This window comes from Callospermophilus lateralis, chromosome 18 (assembly GCF_048772815.1).
Source record: "Callospermophilus lateralis isolate mCalLat2 chromosome 18, mCalLat2.hap1, whole genome shotgun sequence".
Taxonomy (NCBI): domain Eukaryota; kingdom Metazoa; phylum Chordata; class Mammalia; order Rodentia; family Sciuridae; genus Callospermophilus; species Callospermophilus lateralis.
In genome coordinates, this window is record NC_135322.1 from 50826136 (window position 1) to 50842362 (window position 16227).

Below are 16227 nucleotides of genomic sequence, written 5' to 3' on the forward strand. Positions count from 1 at the left end.
GGAATGCTACATTGAAAACAAAATAAAAGACCAAACCAAAAACTTAACTTGCAAAACTGGAAAATTCAGAAAGTAGAAAAAAAGATGAAAATGTTACCTGTAATTTCATTATGCTAGAATAAATTTTATGAACATTTTGACACATTTTTTCTTTTTTCTTTTTTTTTTTTTGGTTTGCTTTAGTAATGCACATTTTTAGATAGTTGGAGTCATGCTATACATACAATTTACTGTTTTTTTCCTTAAATACAATAACATAGAAAGCACTTGTATAGCTCAGTGGTAGAGTAAGTGCCTGGCATGTACAAGCCCTTGGGTTAAAATAAAGTTTTTTTTAAAAGGCTGGGGATGAGCTAGTTGTGGTGGTACACGCCCATAGTCCCAGCAGCTCAGGAGTCTGAGGCAAGAGGATCACAAATTTCTACCCTCACTTCCACCCTCACAACTTGGTGAGACCCTGTCTGAAATAAAAGTTTTTAAAAAGGGATAGAATTTGTCTCAGTGGTTAAGTGCCCCTGGGTGGTTTAATCCCTGGTACCAAAAAAAAAAAAAAATGCTGGGGATGTGGCAAAATACTCCTGGGGGTCTAATCCCCATTACTGAAGAAGAAAAAAAAATTGTTTATGGGGTTGGGTGTGTAGGTCAGTGGAAGAGTCCTTGTTTAGTATGTATACACAAGGCCCTAAGCACCACACCCATAAACCAAATTATTAGATGCCGCCTCCTCCTTGTAGAGTCTTCCTCCAAAATAAACCAGCTGCCCTACTGCTCCTATTACTTTCATGGTACCTCTAGTTTTCTAGAAGTAAGGACAAAATCTCTTGTTTCTAAATCTCTGGTGCCCATGGAGTCCTTCGCCCATTGTAAATTCAAATTAAATGTTTTCATTGAATTGGCTAGATGGAAGTACGTTTTTACAAACTGAAGTTTGGAGATTAAATTCTAATAGCTTTTAGGGAATCTGCAAATTCTCTAAAATAACTTTAAAATTTTTATATTTTCATTTTAATGATAATTCTGAATTCCCTGGATCATTATAATCAAGTTGCACTATACAATTTCAGTGCCTATGTTTGTGTTTGAGAAACACTGGATTAAGACATTACGTAGAATGTATGTAAACTTCTGATTATAGAGCAGCACTGACTGGAAGTGATCATTCAATCTTAGGAAAACAATTTACCCAGCTGCCCTGTAGCTAGGAATATAGGAAATCCCCTTAGTTATTTCCTGTTAGTAGATAGGAGAGAGTTGTTTAAAAAAAAGTTTTTTTCTGTATTTATTTACTTTTATGTCAAAAAAAAAAAAAAAGAAGAAGAAGAAGAGAAAACCACCTCTGCCCTAAGATATTAACAGAATTTTATAAAAATTATGTAAGAGTATGGCCAAAGTGGGATTTTCTTTCTCACTCAGTTTTTCTCAGTATCACTTTTTTTTTTTGCCCCAGTACTGGGGATTGAACCCATTAAGTACATCCCCGGCCCTTTTTTTATTTTGAGACAGGGTCTTGCTAGTTTCCCTAGTATGGCCTCGAAATTGTGATCCTCCTGCCTCAGCCTCCTGAGTGTCTAGGATCACAAGCATGTAACACTGCACCCAGCTCTCATCACTTTTATGACCTCTTTCAGTGAACTAAGGGAGTGGCTGGGTCCTTGAAATCATCAGGTTTCCTGAAGTGAAAGTGTTAATTCATATTTGATATTGATCCTTCACTATATATCTCTGTTGCAAGTCATCTCAGACACTTTATGGAAGAAACAGGATCTGATATGCATAAATGAACGTATCAATCTAAACTTCAAAATACCATTGAAAAGCTTGATGAAAAATCTTTTGAATCCTAATTTGTTAAAAGAATCTTTTCACAATGTTGTAATTGAGACTGTGATAGATTAAAATTTTTTCAGCTCTCTCTTTTCACTATGTACTTGATTTTTCACCTTCCAAAGCAACTTTTTTTTTTTTTTTTTAATCAAATTTGTTCAAACAAATTTAGATTCTCCCCCGGCTTTCCTGTACATGCAGCTGTTCGATTCTCAGTAAGGTTGATTATTGCTGACTTCTTGAGAAGAACTGGAAATGCAAACAGCCAGTTGTTTGTATTAGCATTTTATAAAGTAAAACTATTGGAGCTAAACTATAATAAACCCCAGTGACTAGGACCTAATCAGTTTTCTTGCTTTTTTTTTTTTTTTTTTTTGGTACCAGAGATTGAACCCAAGGGCACTTTACAACTGAGCCACATCCCTATCCCTTTTTATATTTTGAGATGGGGTCTCACTAAGCATTTAGGACCTCACTAAGTTGCTGAGGCTGGCTTTGAACTTGCTGTCCCAGCCTCCTGAGTCGCTGGATTACAGGCATGTACTCTAGGCTGGTTTCTAAAAGTGGACTTAGATTTACTGTTTCCTAGGCTGTTTAGTAATGCCTGAGAAAAAGATGATGGTGTCTCCAACTTCAGTTTCATGGATATCTCTTAGCCTAAATATTGTCTGTGGAAAAAAGGGAGGTAGGGAATGTGTAAATCAATATAGTTTTTTAAAAAATATTTATTTTTTTTAGTTGTAGTTGGACACAATACCTTTATTTATTTATTTTTATGTGGTGCTGAGGATTGAACCCAGGGCCTCGCACGTGCTAGGCAAGTGCTCTACTGCTGAGCCACAACCCCAGCCCTCAACACAATTTTTTAAGTCATATAATATTTATATTTTTAAGGAGACAACAGAATACTAATGAGTGTTCACCTTTGTTTGAGGGCAAGTGTGTGCCATCTTTCAGACAAAAGCTCTTGAAAAGGATCTTGGAATCTGGCAGTTCAAATAAGTTTATACTGAAGCAACAGGAACATCTTATCTGGATAAAGAAAAAGATTTAAAAAAGAGAGAGAGAGAGAGGGAAAAAAACCCTCTTGGATGGGATCATGGTAATTTTGTTGATTAATCAGGACCTAAGAAATAATGGGTATCCCAGGGCCCCACATTTTAATTCATAATTAAACGGGTTGCCCAAGAGTTGCAAAATATGCTCAGCATAAACCTCTTCACGAAAGCTGGTACTGTAAATAATTACTCACCTCTTTTTCTTTCTTTTTAAGTAGGTTAGCAGATGTATAAAGATGACTTAGCTCTTTGGGAAAGTCATATGTATATATGCTGATGTGGTAAGAGTCCTGTTGTATACCAAGTTATTGTTCCAATAAAAATTGTAATTAGAAAAAAGGAAAGTATTAGATTTATTTTTTTTCTTTTATTTTACATTGGTTATAAAATTAACTTTTAAATCATTTAAAAAATGTACTGTCTTAAATTCTTTGTTCTAGCAACTCGGTAACTTTTCTGGTATTTTCTATTGGTAGACACAGAACTGACATAGAAGGGTTCTGCAACTTTAAGGATCATTTCAGTTTTCATGAAACATCAGTTAGAATGCTTTTGGCTGCAGATAACAGAAATTCCCGAGTCAACTGGCTTAATAGGAATGAATTATTACATATGACAAAAAGTCCAGGATAGGTAATTGTTCAGCTCAGTGACGTTTGAGACCTGTATTCTTTTCATCTTACTGCTCTGCCAACCTCGATTTATAGACATTATCCTCTAGTCCCCTATGGTTTCAAGTTGGTTATAACAACTCTAAGGCAACCCTAACTCACGTATCCTTGTGTGACTTTTCTCAGTCTTGCAGCAGACTTTCTGTTATATCTTATTGTCCAGAACTGGGTCACATGCCCACCCCTAAACCAGTTAAGGCAAAGGGACATGTGTGCCATGATTTGCTTAAACCGACAGAAATCATGGCTGGGATCACACAGGAAGGGGTGGTAAAAGGTTAGAGGGCTCTTTGAAGAGCGGGAGAATGCCAGTGAGATAGACACAACAAAATTTGACATATAGGGATTCCTAGAGCCAAATTACGAACTTTTAATGTAGGATCTTTAAATTCAGTACCTCTGTTTTATCGCAGCCCTGGGATCCCTTCTCTTTGACCAAGTGCATTTGTTTTATTTTCCATAGAAGCCTGGTCAGGGGAGCTCCTTCCTTGGGACTAGGGTAAATACAGTCTGTAGACACCAGCCACACAGCAGAGTAGAGTAAAGAGGAAAGATTAGTCAGAAGCTAGCAGAGCCCCAGAAAATGGGGGCAAAGCTATAAGTTTTCTAAATAACAAGAAGTTTAAACAAGGATGTGACAGATCTCGTGTATGTATGTGAAGTCCAAGGGAGATCCAATCTGCAGAGAACAGGATAGCAGGATGCTAAAAAATTCAAGGTAAATGCAGTGAGCACTCAGCTCTTCCAGTCCAGTACTTAGAAGACAAGGTAGCAAGTGGCTGCAGCTACAATGTAAGCTGTTGAGATGCCAACCCTCTTGCTAGCCCTTCTGGTTCTTAGGTGCAGTGTGGGTACAGGTTAGTAGTACAGTTGGATGGATGCCCATTTTGAAAGGAATAAAGAAGCTCATGGAGGCTGGGGATTTGGCTCAAGTGGTAGCGTGCTCGCCTAGCACGCATGAGGCACCGGGTTCGATTCTCAGCACCACGTAAAAATAAAATAAAGATATTGTATCCAGGGGCTGGGGATGTGGCTCAACCGGTAGCGCGCTCGCCTGGCATGCGTGCAGCTCAGGTTCGATCCTCAGCACCACATACAAATAAAGATGTTGTGTCCGCCAAATACTAAAAAATAAATATTAAAAAAAAATTCTCTCTCCCTCTCTCTCCTTTCTCTCACTCTTTAAAAAAAAAATATTAAAAATTCTCTCTCTCTCCCTACCTCTCTCTACCTCTCTCTCTTTAAAAAAAAAAAAAAATATTGTATCCACCTAAAACTAATAAATAAATATTAAAAAAAAGAAAAGGAAAAAAAAGAAGCTCATGTAGGGGGACTGGGATTGTGGCTCAGAGGTAGAGTGCTCACCTAGCATGTGCGAGGCCCTGGGTTCTATCATTAGCAGCACATTAAAAATAAATAAATAAAGATATGTATCTACCTATGAGTAAAAAGTAAATATTAAAAAAAAAAAGAAGCAGCAGCAGCTCAGGTAGGGCCAGGATTGACATAAATGGAACATTAGTTTGTAGTTTTGTTAGTATAATGGGTATGCTCTTTACTTATATGATGAGTCAATATAGGAAACAACAATATTATAAATGTCTATTGTCTACTGTTCTCCTTTCCCCCAGGTCATCATGCGACTTGTTCCTTCAGGTCTCCTGTGCTGAGAACTTTTCTCAGAGCCCTCACCTCCAGCTCTCAGTAACCGCCCCCTTCCGTATTTTACTTCACAGCCATGGTTTCTTGTCTTTTTCCTCTACTAAAAGTAGGCTTCATGAAGATAGGAGCTCCATTTGTTTATTATCTTATCTCAAGTACCAAGAATATGGGTAAAATATTCATTTCTCCAACTAAGATTTGCTGGATGAATGAATGAGATACCTCTTGGTATTTTTCCTAAATTCTTTCTCTTCTAGTGAATTGATGTTCCTTCTTTTATTGGATAATGAGACCTGTTTTCTGTTGCCTTTTGGTCTTAGCTACTAGGAATTACTAAATAAGTTTTATGTTCATTTGCAATAACCATCCTTTGCTTACAGTGTCTGTACTCCTCTTACCCATCATAGAGCTTTTAAAATATTTATTTTAATGATGCATGGTTTCAATATTACTTATTGTGAGTTGCCTCAAATCTTTTGTGGAAAAAAATGAAGAGTGTATAATTGTAACCGAACTGACTGATTGAAAGGTACCAGAAGAAGTCAAAAAAGGAACACTACATTTTGGGAGCTGGGTGAATAAGATAATACTGTCTCTGTTATTAATAGAATAGAAACCAGATCAAACATTACTAATAAAGGTATCTCTGTGTCACCATTTTGGTACATTTCCCTCCTTTTTTTTTTTTTGCTTCATCAATTTTTGGATTTTTTGTTTGTTTGTTTGTTTGCTTTTTGGTTTTGTCTTTTTAATTAGCTTTAAGAGACATGTGTCTGTCTTGCTTATAACTGGTTTCCTGGAGCGTAGGACACTATCTGGCATATTGTACAACTTAATAAATATTTGATAAATTGATAAATTAGGCTGGTGATGTAGCTCAGTTGAAGAGAACTTGCCTAGCATGCACAAGGCCCTGGGTTCTGTCCATAGCACCACCCCAAAAAAATAATAATACTAAATTAATTTAGGCTCATGTGTTGGCACATACTGTAATTTCAGCAACTTGAGTAACTGAGGAAAGAGAATCACAAGTTTGAAGCTAGCCTTAGCAACTTGGCAAGGCCATAGGCAAGTGAGACTCCGTCTCAAGAAAGAAAGGAATGAAGGAAGGGAGGAAGAAAAGGAAAGGAAAGAAAGGAAGAAAGAAAAGGACTAGGAATGCAGCTCAGTGGTAAAGCTGCTCTGAGTTCAATTCCCAGTACTGGAAAATAAAATAAAATAAATTTAGTATGTCCCTTTTTTGCCATTTATTTTTAAGTCCCTATATTATTAAACATTAACTTGTTTCTCATGTGTCCTATCCCTTTCAACCTGTAATTTCCCCTCTTTATGGAATTCCAAAGTTTTTTCATTTTTCTGTGCCTTCCTTCCCAACAAGGAACCTTCTTTTAACCACATCAAACCCTTGCCCCAGGGCTCATGAATATGTGCCTTTTCTTCTTTCCTGGGTCTCCTAGATCTTATTCCCCTGATGACTAAATGATTCCTCACCCTTGGATCACACTTAAAAATTGAAGGGACCAGAGAGATCTTCTTTCTCAATGACTAATCTTCACTTGGTCCAGAGAGGTAAAGTGAATTGGTTGAGGTCACACTGCTTGTTGGCAACAGTCCAAAACAAAAACACACACCTCTTAACTCTGGATCCACATCTCACACCACAGAATAAGCAAGCCCCTTCCTAGCATCAGAAATGGAAAGTACTATGAACAAAGTAGAATATGATTTTCCTTATAGTTGAAAATATGGGATATATGATAGGAGTTAGGTATTAGATAGTGTAAATTTGATCCCAGCTCTTTTTTACTCTTGGATAAATTCTTTAGGCCCTCTTAGTGTATATTCTTTCTGGTTTTTTTTTTCCCTATGCATTTGTATATTTAATATAGATATTTAAATCTGTAAGTTTGGTTTGTTAATAGTAAGAGAAGTTGTGTGTATTCCTCATACATAAATGGAATATGCTGGTTCTATTGATTTCTTTCACTTAATGTGGTGAAGAGACCTTTCCATGACAGTGCATATACTTCTGTCTTGACTGCCCCACCCCACACTTTTTATTTGCATTGCTGAAAATGGAACCAGTCCCTGTGCATGACCATCTCTGCTGTTCCAGACACCATCCCCTCTCCAGCAGCTTATTGCACTATCTTCCTAACTTGGCCCCTTGCTTCATCCTAGACACACACAGGCCCCACGGCATGTTGTCAACACTGCAGCCAGAGTGATCTCACACTTCTCTGTTTAAAATCCTCCAAAGACCTCTCATTTTACTTAGAGAAAAAGTCAAAGTCCTTATAGTGGCCTACAAGGCCCTTCAAGATCCACACCATATCCCAATCCTACACCACTCCTCTAGCCTCATCTTGTGCCTCCTCTGTCCCTCAGATGTGCAGGCTTGCTCCTATTTTCCCCTTTTTCTGTATGCCCCTCCCTCATATCCACAGAGCTGACACCTCACCTCCTGGACTGCCTAAATATCCATTTAGTGAAGCCTCCCCCTTAAAATTGAAGACTGTCTGCATCTCCATTATTCCCTATTTCCCTTACCTGCTTTATTTTTCTCCCCATAGCATTTATGACTCTGTAATATACTATATAATTTAAACTGGAATGTAGGCTCCACAAGGACAGGAAACATTGCCTCCTGCATCCTGGCATATGTGAAGTATCTGAAACAGAACCTAACACTCACTAGGCCTCTCAATAAATATTTGTCAAGTGAGTGAATGATTTTTACTTCTCCTGGAAGTGCCTGTCTTTCACCTCATTTTGCTTATCTAAACAGTGATAGTATAGGAAATATACTGGGCTGATGACTGGGGTCTAAACTGGAGGCCACATTTGCTATTTGTGTTACAATGAGTAAATGGTAGTTGTGTAGGGTTTGTGAAGGTTTATTAAGCTGTGTATTTATGATACATACATTTTCTTTTATATATGTGAATTTTAAAATGTTCCCCGTATCCTGACTCTCTGAAAAAAAAACCTCATGGGGAATATCTTCTTCACATTTTTTATCTCTACATGTAGATTTTTTTAAAGGTAAAATTAGGATCCTGCTTGCTTGTTCACAAAACCATAACATGAATTATTTTTCCAGAGCATGATTTTTAATGGTTGCCCAAATCTTTTGAAAAGTATAAGCATCTTTTGGTATATTATGTTAATATCACTGTTCTTGGAATAAGGAGTTGAAAATTTATTTCAAAAGATTTTGATTTCTTCCTTTTCTCTACAGGGGACATGGTTTCAAAGTACAGAGAACCTTTGATCCACACCTTCCTGAGAGGAGTGAAAGATCCAGATGGTATACACAGGGCCAGCAGCTTAGCCAATCTGGGAGAACTGTGCCAACATCTGGACTTCCTGCTGGGTCCTGTGATCCATGAGGTGCTTCTAATACTTCTTTTAGATTGGGAGTCAGTAGACTTGTGTTCTTTTTCCAGATCTGCCTCCCTATAAGATAGAACGAGTAAGTCTATTAACTTCCCTAGTCTCTATTCATCTCATTATGTATATTAAAAGCTGTATTGGTTGACCACCTCTAATTCCAAACCCAGACACTCCAAACAAAATCTGGAACTTTTGGAGCATCAACATGATGCCACAATTGGAAAATTCCCCACACCATAAAGTTTTGTTCTATGCAAGAAATTATTTAGAATATTGTATAGAATTACCTTTTGGCTATGTGGATAAAATTCATGAAACATAAATGAGTTTGTGTTTAGACACAGGTCCAATTTCCAAGATAACTCATTATGTATATGCAAGCATTCCAAAATCCAAAAGAAATATCTGATATCCAAAACAGTTTGGTCCTAACCATTTCAAAGGATATTCCAACCCTTTAGTAAGAATCTCTTAGTTACAAATAACAGGAAGTCAACTTACCTTAAGCAATGAAAGATGATTCACTAGAAATTTATTAGATGATTTATTCTGAGGTAACTAACAGAATTGAAGAAACCTTGAGAAAGGCTTTAGACCTTTACCCTAGGTCTCTGGGCTATGTGTGAGTCTTATCTCTATTTGTTAAAAAAAAAAAAAAAAAAAAAAAAAAAACCTCTTTGTATAAAGAAAAAAAAAAAACCTCAGGCTAATGCTCTGGCCCTTTTTGGTCACAAGTGCCAAATGAATCAGTTCAGACCTGATTCATACATTTTCTGAAACTAACAAACCTGAACAATATTCAAATGTCATGATCTTATTTCTTTATTTTATTTTTATTTTTATTACTTTTTTTTTCTTTTTGTATCCTTAGAGTCTTCCCTTTCTCTGTCTTAAGGGAAGTATAGCATATTGGTGGCATGTGATTTGCTGTCAGAAATTTGAAGAAATTTTTTGGTTTGATTGATAAGAAGATTGATTTGATCTAGAGCAGATTTTTAACGTTCAAGAAGTATCATCTTAAACCAGGCATACTGGCCCATGCCTGTAATCTTGGGAAGCTGAGGCAGGAGGATGGCAAATTCAAAACCAGCCTCAGCAACTCAGCAAGACCCTATCTCTAAATAATATATTTTAAAAGGGCTTGGGATGGCTCAGCAGTAAAGCACTGCTAGGTTCAATCCCCAGTACCCAGCCTGCCAAAAAAAGAAAAAAAAGTGTCATCTTTCTGGAAACCTACAGAATTATTGAAAGAAAAATAAATTGCCAGATTCTCTTGGGAATTGTAATAAATGAAGGCCCAACTCAACAATCTACTTACCTGTGTTCACTCGAGTGAATGACTCTAAGACTCTGACCATGGTTTCTTGATCTGAAAAATGGGATTGAAGTACTGATGGTGTAGTACTGTTATAAGGATCTAGAGATGATATATATGCTTGATGTAATAATTTATTTAACAGTTTTTACTGAGAGCCTACTTCATACCAAGCAGTATTCTAATTACCTAAGATATCTCGCTCTTCAAAATAGACAGTGGTTCCTATCTTTGTAGAGCTTCCATTCCAGTGAGAAGAGACGGACATAAAGGAATATACATAATCAATCAATATAATATGTTAGATAAGAAGCAGAGCTGGAGAAGATGATCAGGATTGTAGTGTTAGGTGCTGGGGAGGTGGTAGTTTTAAGTAGGTATCTAGCCTTTCTGGGAAGGTGACAGTTGAGTAAACACATTTTGATGAGCAGCAAGGAAATGAGAAAAATAGAGTAACCAGTGTCCCTCAACATCTGAAATATGTTAGGCCTATTGTTGGGGGCTGGGACTACAACCCCATTCTTCTGGGGATGGGTAACCTGGTGGAAGACACAATGATCAGTGATTACAGTGACAGCTGATGGAGTGAGTGGTGGGACATATTTGAGTATTGACAGAGATTCCCTGGAGAAAGAGCTAAATCTGGAGAACAAGTTAGGTAAGAAGGTGAGGGTGAGCATTTCAGCAGAGGGAGCAGCATGTACAAAGGCATGGGGGTGAGGGTGGGTGGGTGTTTAAGAGGCCATGGGAAGATCCTGAAAGTTGAGTGGAGGAGTTGGGATGGGGCTAGTTGTCAGCAAGAGCTAAGGCAAGAAAGGCAGGCAGGGGCCATGTCATGAAGAGCTTTGTTATTACATGGCTTCCTGGCTCACAGCAAGAATAAAGCACTGCTTATATAATCTTCTGAAGTGAAGTGCAAATAGGTAGAGGGCCATTTGCCTGCCATGAATGCTGACTCAAAGAGCACCATTCACAATCCTCAGACCTGTTTGTCTCAGTGTTCAACTCCAGGTGAGGACTGAAGCTGTGGAGGTATCTGCTGGGCACATCCCAGTCCAGAATCTCTGCCTCACTACTAGATACCTGGACTGTTTCTGCTGTATCATTGCCAGGAGTCTTCACAGTCATTAATGAACTGTAAGCACAACAAAGGCAGAACTATTCTTTATTCACCTTTTCGTACCCCCTAGTACATCACAGTGCTTGGCATGTTAGCTGATTGTCATCAAATGAAGAGGAAGGTAAAGCTGGTTGGGAAGACTAGTTCCTACAAGTTTAAAGAATACTCATAATAACAGGAGATGTAGCTCAGGAGTAGACACTTTTTCTAGCATGTATGAGGCCCTAGATTTAATCCTCAATACCTAAAAAAGATAAAAAGCAAAAAATAGGACATAATACTCTTCTGAGTGCCTCATATATCAACTGATCCAATCCTCACAGAGGAAACTGAGTCACAGAGAAACTGAGTAAGTTGCCGCAGGTGGCATGGTTGGAGTTTGAATGTGAGCAGTTAGTTCTAGAACTCATACCCACTCTTCTGTATTGTTTCTCAATAAGTGTTTTCAGTTCCTTTGTGAGATTGCTTTTGTATTTTGAAAGTGAAGAGCCCTGCCATATGAGAAAAGCTTCAGACAGGAAGGGTCATGTAGCTCTACCTTAATAGAGCTTGCTTTTGGCAGTGAAACTTCAGAAGGCAGTATATTCCCTCTGATTTGAAAAACCAGGTGTTTCCATCCCATATAATTTCTGCCTCTTCTTTTTAAATGTTCCTTCTTATGTAGCATCCCACGCTTGCCTTGTCATCAGTGCCAAACCAGCTACCTTGGATGGACTGCAAGTTTGAACATGCTTGGAGGCGTGCCAGTTTTAGCATTTCAGCCATTACTCCTCCTATAGTCAGAAAGCTCTAGCCCATTCACATAGAAAAAGTGAGATTTTTGACATGGCTCTTTAGTAGTTCTTCATTCATTTATTCATTCAACAAATATTTATTGAGCATGTGGTCTGTGCCAGTTGGGCATACAGCCAAGCCATGTGTGCAATGCTAAGGACCCAGCTGTGAACACAATAAAGTCCCTGTGCTTATGGCCTTAACATTTTGGAGAGGAAAGATATGGAATAAACAAGTAAGCAGTTCTATACCATGTCAGGGATGGTACATCTAATAAGATTAGGGGCACAAAGGGAGCTTGTTGTACATGACTCAGAGGGACAAGAAAAGTTTCACCAATGAGTGACATTTGAGCAAAGACCTAAGGAAGCAAGGGGATGATCAGATATCTGGGGATAGAGCATTCCAGATAAAAGCACAGAAGCCTTGAGGCAGGGAACTTCGAGGCCAGCATATCGGGCAAGAGAAAGAATCATAGGAGCTGGCATTAAAAAGGTAGTGGCCAGTAGGGCTGGGGCTCAGCGGTAGAGTGCTCTCCTAGCACATGCAAGGCTCTGGGTTTGATCCTCAGCACCACATAAAAAATAAATGAATAAATAAAATAAAGGTATCATGTCCAACTAAACTAAAAAAAAAATTTTTTGAAAAGGTATGGCCCGGGGCTGGGGATGTGGCTCAAGTAGTAGCACGCTCGCCTGGCATGTGTGTGGCCCGGGTTCGATCCTCAGCACCACATACAAACAAAGATGTTGTGTCTGCCGAAAACTAAAAAATAAATATTAAAAAATTCAAAAAATAAAATAAATAAAATAAAAAGGTATGGCCTGTCCAAATGGTACCTTGTACAGACTTTTCTTATGAGTAGGATGAGAAGCCAGAGCAAAGGAGTGAATGGTCTAACTTATTTTTGATTACTGGGGCTTCTTCTATGACAGTTCTTTGAATGTCTCATGAAAACTCTTTAAGCTTTGTAGTCTCAGAAATACCTAACTCAAATGTGCACTGGTGGAGAAGGCACATTAACTTTGAAGAAACTCATCTTTGACTGCAACTTGAAGAAATGCTCCTTTGTGAGACTGATCATGTTCCAGCAATGCTAGAGGGCACAGATAATGGACCTAGTCTCTTCCCCTAAAGAAATCTCAGTAGAATGTGAAATGGACAGTGGTCCAGAATTATGCAATAGAACAAGCACCAGCGGCTGAGGAAACACAGAGCTGGGACCCTAAGTTAGCATGCCAGGGTATTAGGAAGGTTACATCGATCAGGTGTTAGACAGGAAGATGAGGATGAGAAGAATGATCTTTTTTGATATAAAGTTTGCCAAACTACCCACCTCAGTCTTTTCTGACATGATCTGATCTGAAGGTGTTGGCCCCTCCTCTAGCTGTGTAGCACATGAGCATCAGAAGAGAGCTGTCTTAATGTTGGGTGGTTCACCTGTGGGCACTGTATGTGCCCCTATAGTGTTGGTTGGTAGGGAGGGAACAAAAAGTACAGGCTCACCCCTTCCACAGTCTTCACACTGGGAATTCAAGTTTTTCTTCTTTGTTGATGTCAAGATTTAACCTGTTTAGGGAGCATTATTTTTCCCCCTAACTTCTCATTCTTGCCAAGTGCTGTGTTGCTTAAAACCAAATCATAATGGGCTTTCATCTTTATCACGTTCTATAACATGTAAATATGATTTAAGTGAAGTGTAGTGAGAGACCTGTCCTCGATCCAACAAATAAGATGTGCCACAGGTGACAAGTTTATGGAGAAGTCTTGTTTTAATACTGTGCCTAAAATTCCACATACCTGAGCTTTGTGGTCTGATACAAAGCTAACTGTGATCCCACTACGTGATCTAAATTTATTACCAGTTTTGCCACCTTCAGTGTAGTTTCCTAAATGGCAGGGCCCACACAGTTTGAGGATTGTCAATACCTGAGCTGAGGAATGGCAGGTGTTATGGGAAACTCCAGGGAAGCCCAAGTAGACATTATAGTTTCTTTCCTGGCAGTGATTGAGTAAGCAAAGCTTATAATAATTATTGATTACACTGCCTTTGCTATTAAGGTTTCTAAGTACTTATCCTGGAATTTTCCAAAGTCCGTTTTGGGTAATTTGGTATTGGTGGTGGTGGTGGCGGCGGCAGTGGTGGTGGTGGCGGTGGCAGTGTTTCCCCCCAGCCTTCAGTATTAGGCAAGCACTCTACCACTGAGTTTCCCCCCAGCCCTTTTTATTTTATTTTAAGACAGGGTCTCACTAAGTTGCTGGGGTTAGCATAAAACTTATGATCCTCCTGCCTTAGCCTCCCAAGTAGCTGGGACTACAAGCAGGTGCCACCATGCCTAGCAGTTTTGGGTAATCTTGCCATTTGTATTATCTTTATTTTTATAGTTCTGATTATGCTTGGTGTGTGCCAGCTGTTTTGGGAGTGATGCTTTTCCTTATTTCTGTTGGCTCCTGTGAAGTGTTAAATTGCTTAAGCTGACCTTTAATATTTCCAAAGCAGCCATCGTCTTTCTGTCTGTGTGGATTTCAGAAGTGGATATGATTTACATGATTTACCCACTGAAGAGAAAGCCTTCCATAATATCACTTATTAGATTAGGTACATTGACCCTTAGGGAAAGTGTCATGAAGATCACATAGAATCAGATTCTGCCATCTGGGAGGACTTAGAAACAGAGAATGGAAATATTACACCAGTTTATAAATTAGTAAAGACCTTACATCATCTGCCTATCATTCACCAAGGCTTTTAGGAGTGGAAGGCAGTGTTGAGTATGCCCTTGGAGCTGGAGGTGAGAGACTAGCTGTGAAGTGACTCATTCCTACTAGATAGATGGAAGAGAGCAGTCTGGCATTCTTCCTGCTTCTAGTGTTAGAAAAGGAGGTCTCTCTTACATACCTCACATGCAGGAAAGAAGATATGAGCTGGCATGAGTGTTGGAAAAGAAGGAGGCTATTCTTACTCTAGAGATATCTGCAAGACCATATTAAAATCCTGATGTCCAAAAGACACTTTACCTGAGCAACACATGCATATTTCATAGGACTTGGTCCTGGTGGCAGAGGTTTGAGGAAGGTTCATGAATCTCTTCCATTCTCTGGCCTCTTCCGGATTGTCCAAGATATTTCATTGTAGTTGGGCTTTTTACAGTCTGGCACATTAGTCACTGGCAGCCTGTAGCAAGCAGGAGGCCATTCTAGCTGACTTCAGCAAGGCCTATAATTACCAGCTCCTCTCTCCCCTGTACCTTCAAGGTGCTACAGGGATCAAGAATTGGCCTTCAAGGGAAGGCCCTTTGCCAACCAGGACACTTTTGCCTGGATATCCCAATTGTGGAATTAATGTCTCACAGTCAGAGCTAGCTTTACACTGAGAGCCTAGGCAGCGGCATGTCCCACTCAACATAGAGAGACCAAACAGAGGACGCAAAGACAGACACAGCAGAGTTCTAGATTAGGAACCTTGGTCTGCCAAATGTGGAATCATGAACCTAAGGTAAACAGGCAAACACTTGGGAGCCTCTGTGACGTGATCTTAGGCTGGCTTTCTTACATTAGTTATCAGACAGAATAAGTTAAACTTTAGTGTATCAAGAAGGTCTCTGACCTAGCTCTAACTTGTTTCTCTGACTTCAGCTCTTACCTCGTAAATACTAAGCCTGAAAGTGGAGGTAGCTATTATATTGTTGCCTGTTTGGAGGTGACCCAAGGAATTCCTCTGAGGACCTAATTGCTTCTATCGTTAATGCCAGAGGCATAGACGCTGCTGCTAAGCCTTAGGTTTGGGGTCCCAGGTCAAAGGCAGAAGCAGTTTACTGGGTCTTATTGGAAAATAGCCCCCAACAAATTGAATTTTCTAGAGTTTCTCTTTCCTTGGAAACTGCAGGTTTGTCTAATAGATGCACAATTTGATTAAGTGCCAGTGCATCACAGATGCAATTGTATTTAAGAACAAGCTATTTCTTCTAATCTCTTTGCCACCGCTGATTAATTAGATACTTTGAACTATGCCCAACTGTTTGAAAGCTGTGAAAAATACAACCTGCGTAGTGAAAATTTCTGTACAAGCCTATTTCCTCATTTGTGCCTGTATTCACTATTCTTTAAACATAATATTTATTTATATGCATTTCCAAACACACAATCTGGCTATTTTCTTGTCATGGTTAGAAATACCTCTACTGATAGCCAAGAAATACATGCACACAGTAAATCCAGTAACCAAAGTATCTGAGGGACCAGCTGAATAATTTAGACATACCTTTAGAATGTTGCTACATCAGTCATAATTACAAAAGTTGTGCTTTTTCTTTTTAAATCTTATATGAGTACCTCGGAAAAGTTTGTTGTTGTGTTTATTGTTATTATTGTTGTTAGTGGTGTCTCTTTGTTGAAATTTTAGAATAT

General features: G+C 38.8%; 1 protein-coding gene across 3 annotated transcripts in view; it reads left to right on the forward strand.

Annotated features, from left to right (window-relative positions):
* Positions 1-16227, forward strand: part of Tango6 (transport and golgi organization 6 homolog) — a 175273-nt gene that overhangs the window by 125543 nt on the left and 33503 nt on the right. For all 3 annotated transcript variants that reach the window (XM_077105808.1, XM_077105807.1, XM_077105809.1), the window contains one exon: positions 8457-8608. In XM_077105808.1, coding sequence (XP_076961923.1) covers positions 8457-8608 — 152 coding nt within the window. The remainder of the gene's footprint in view (positions 1-8456; positions 8609-16227) is intronic.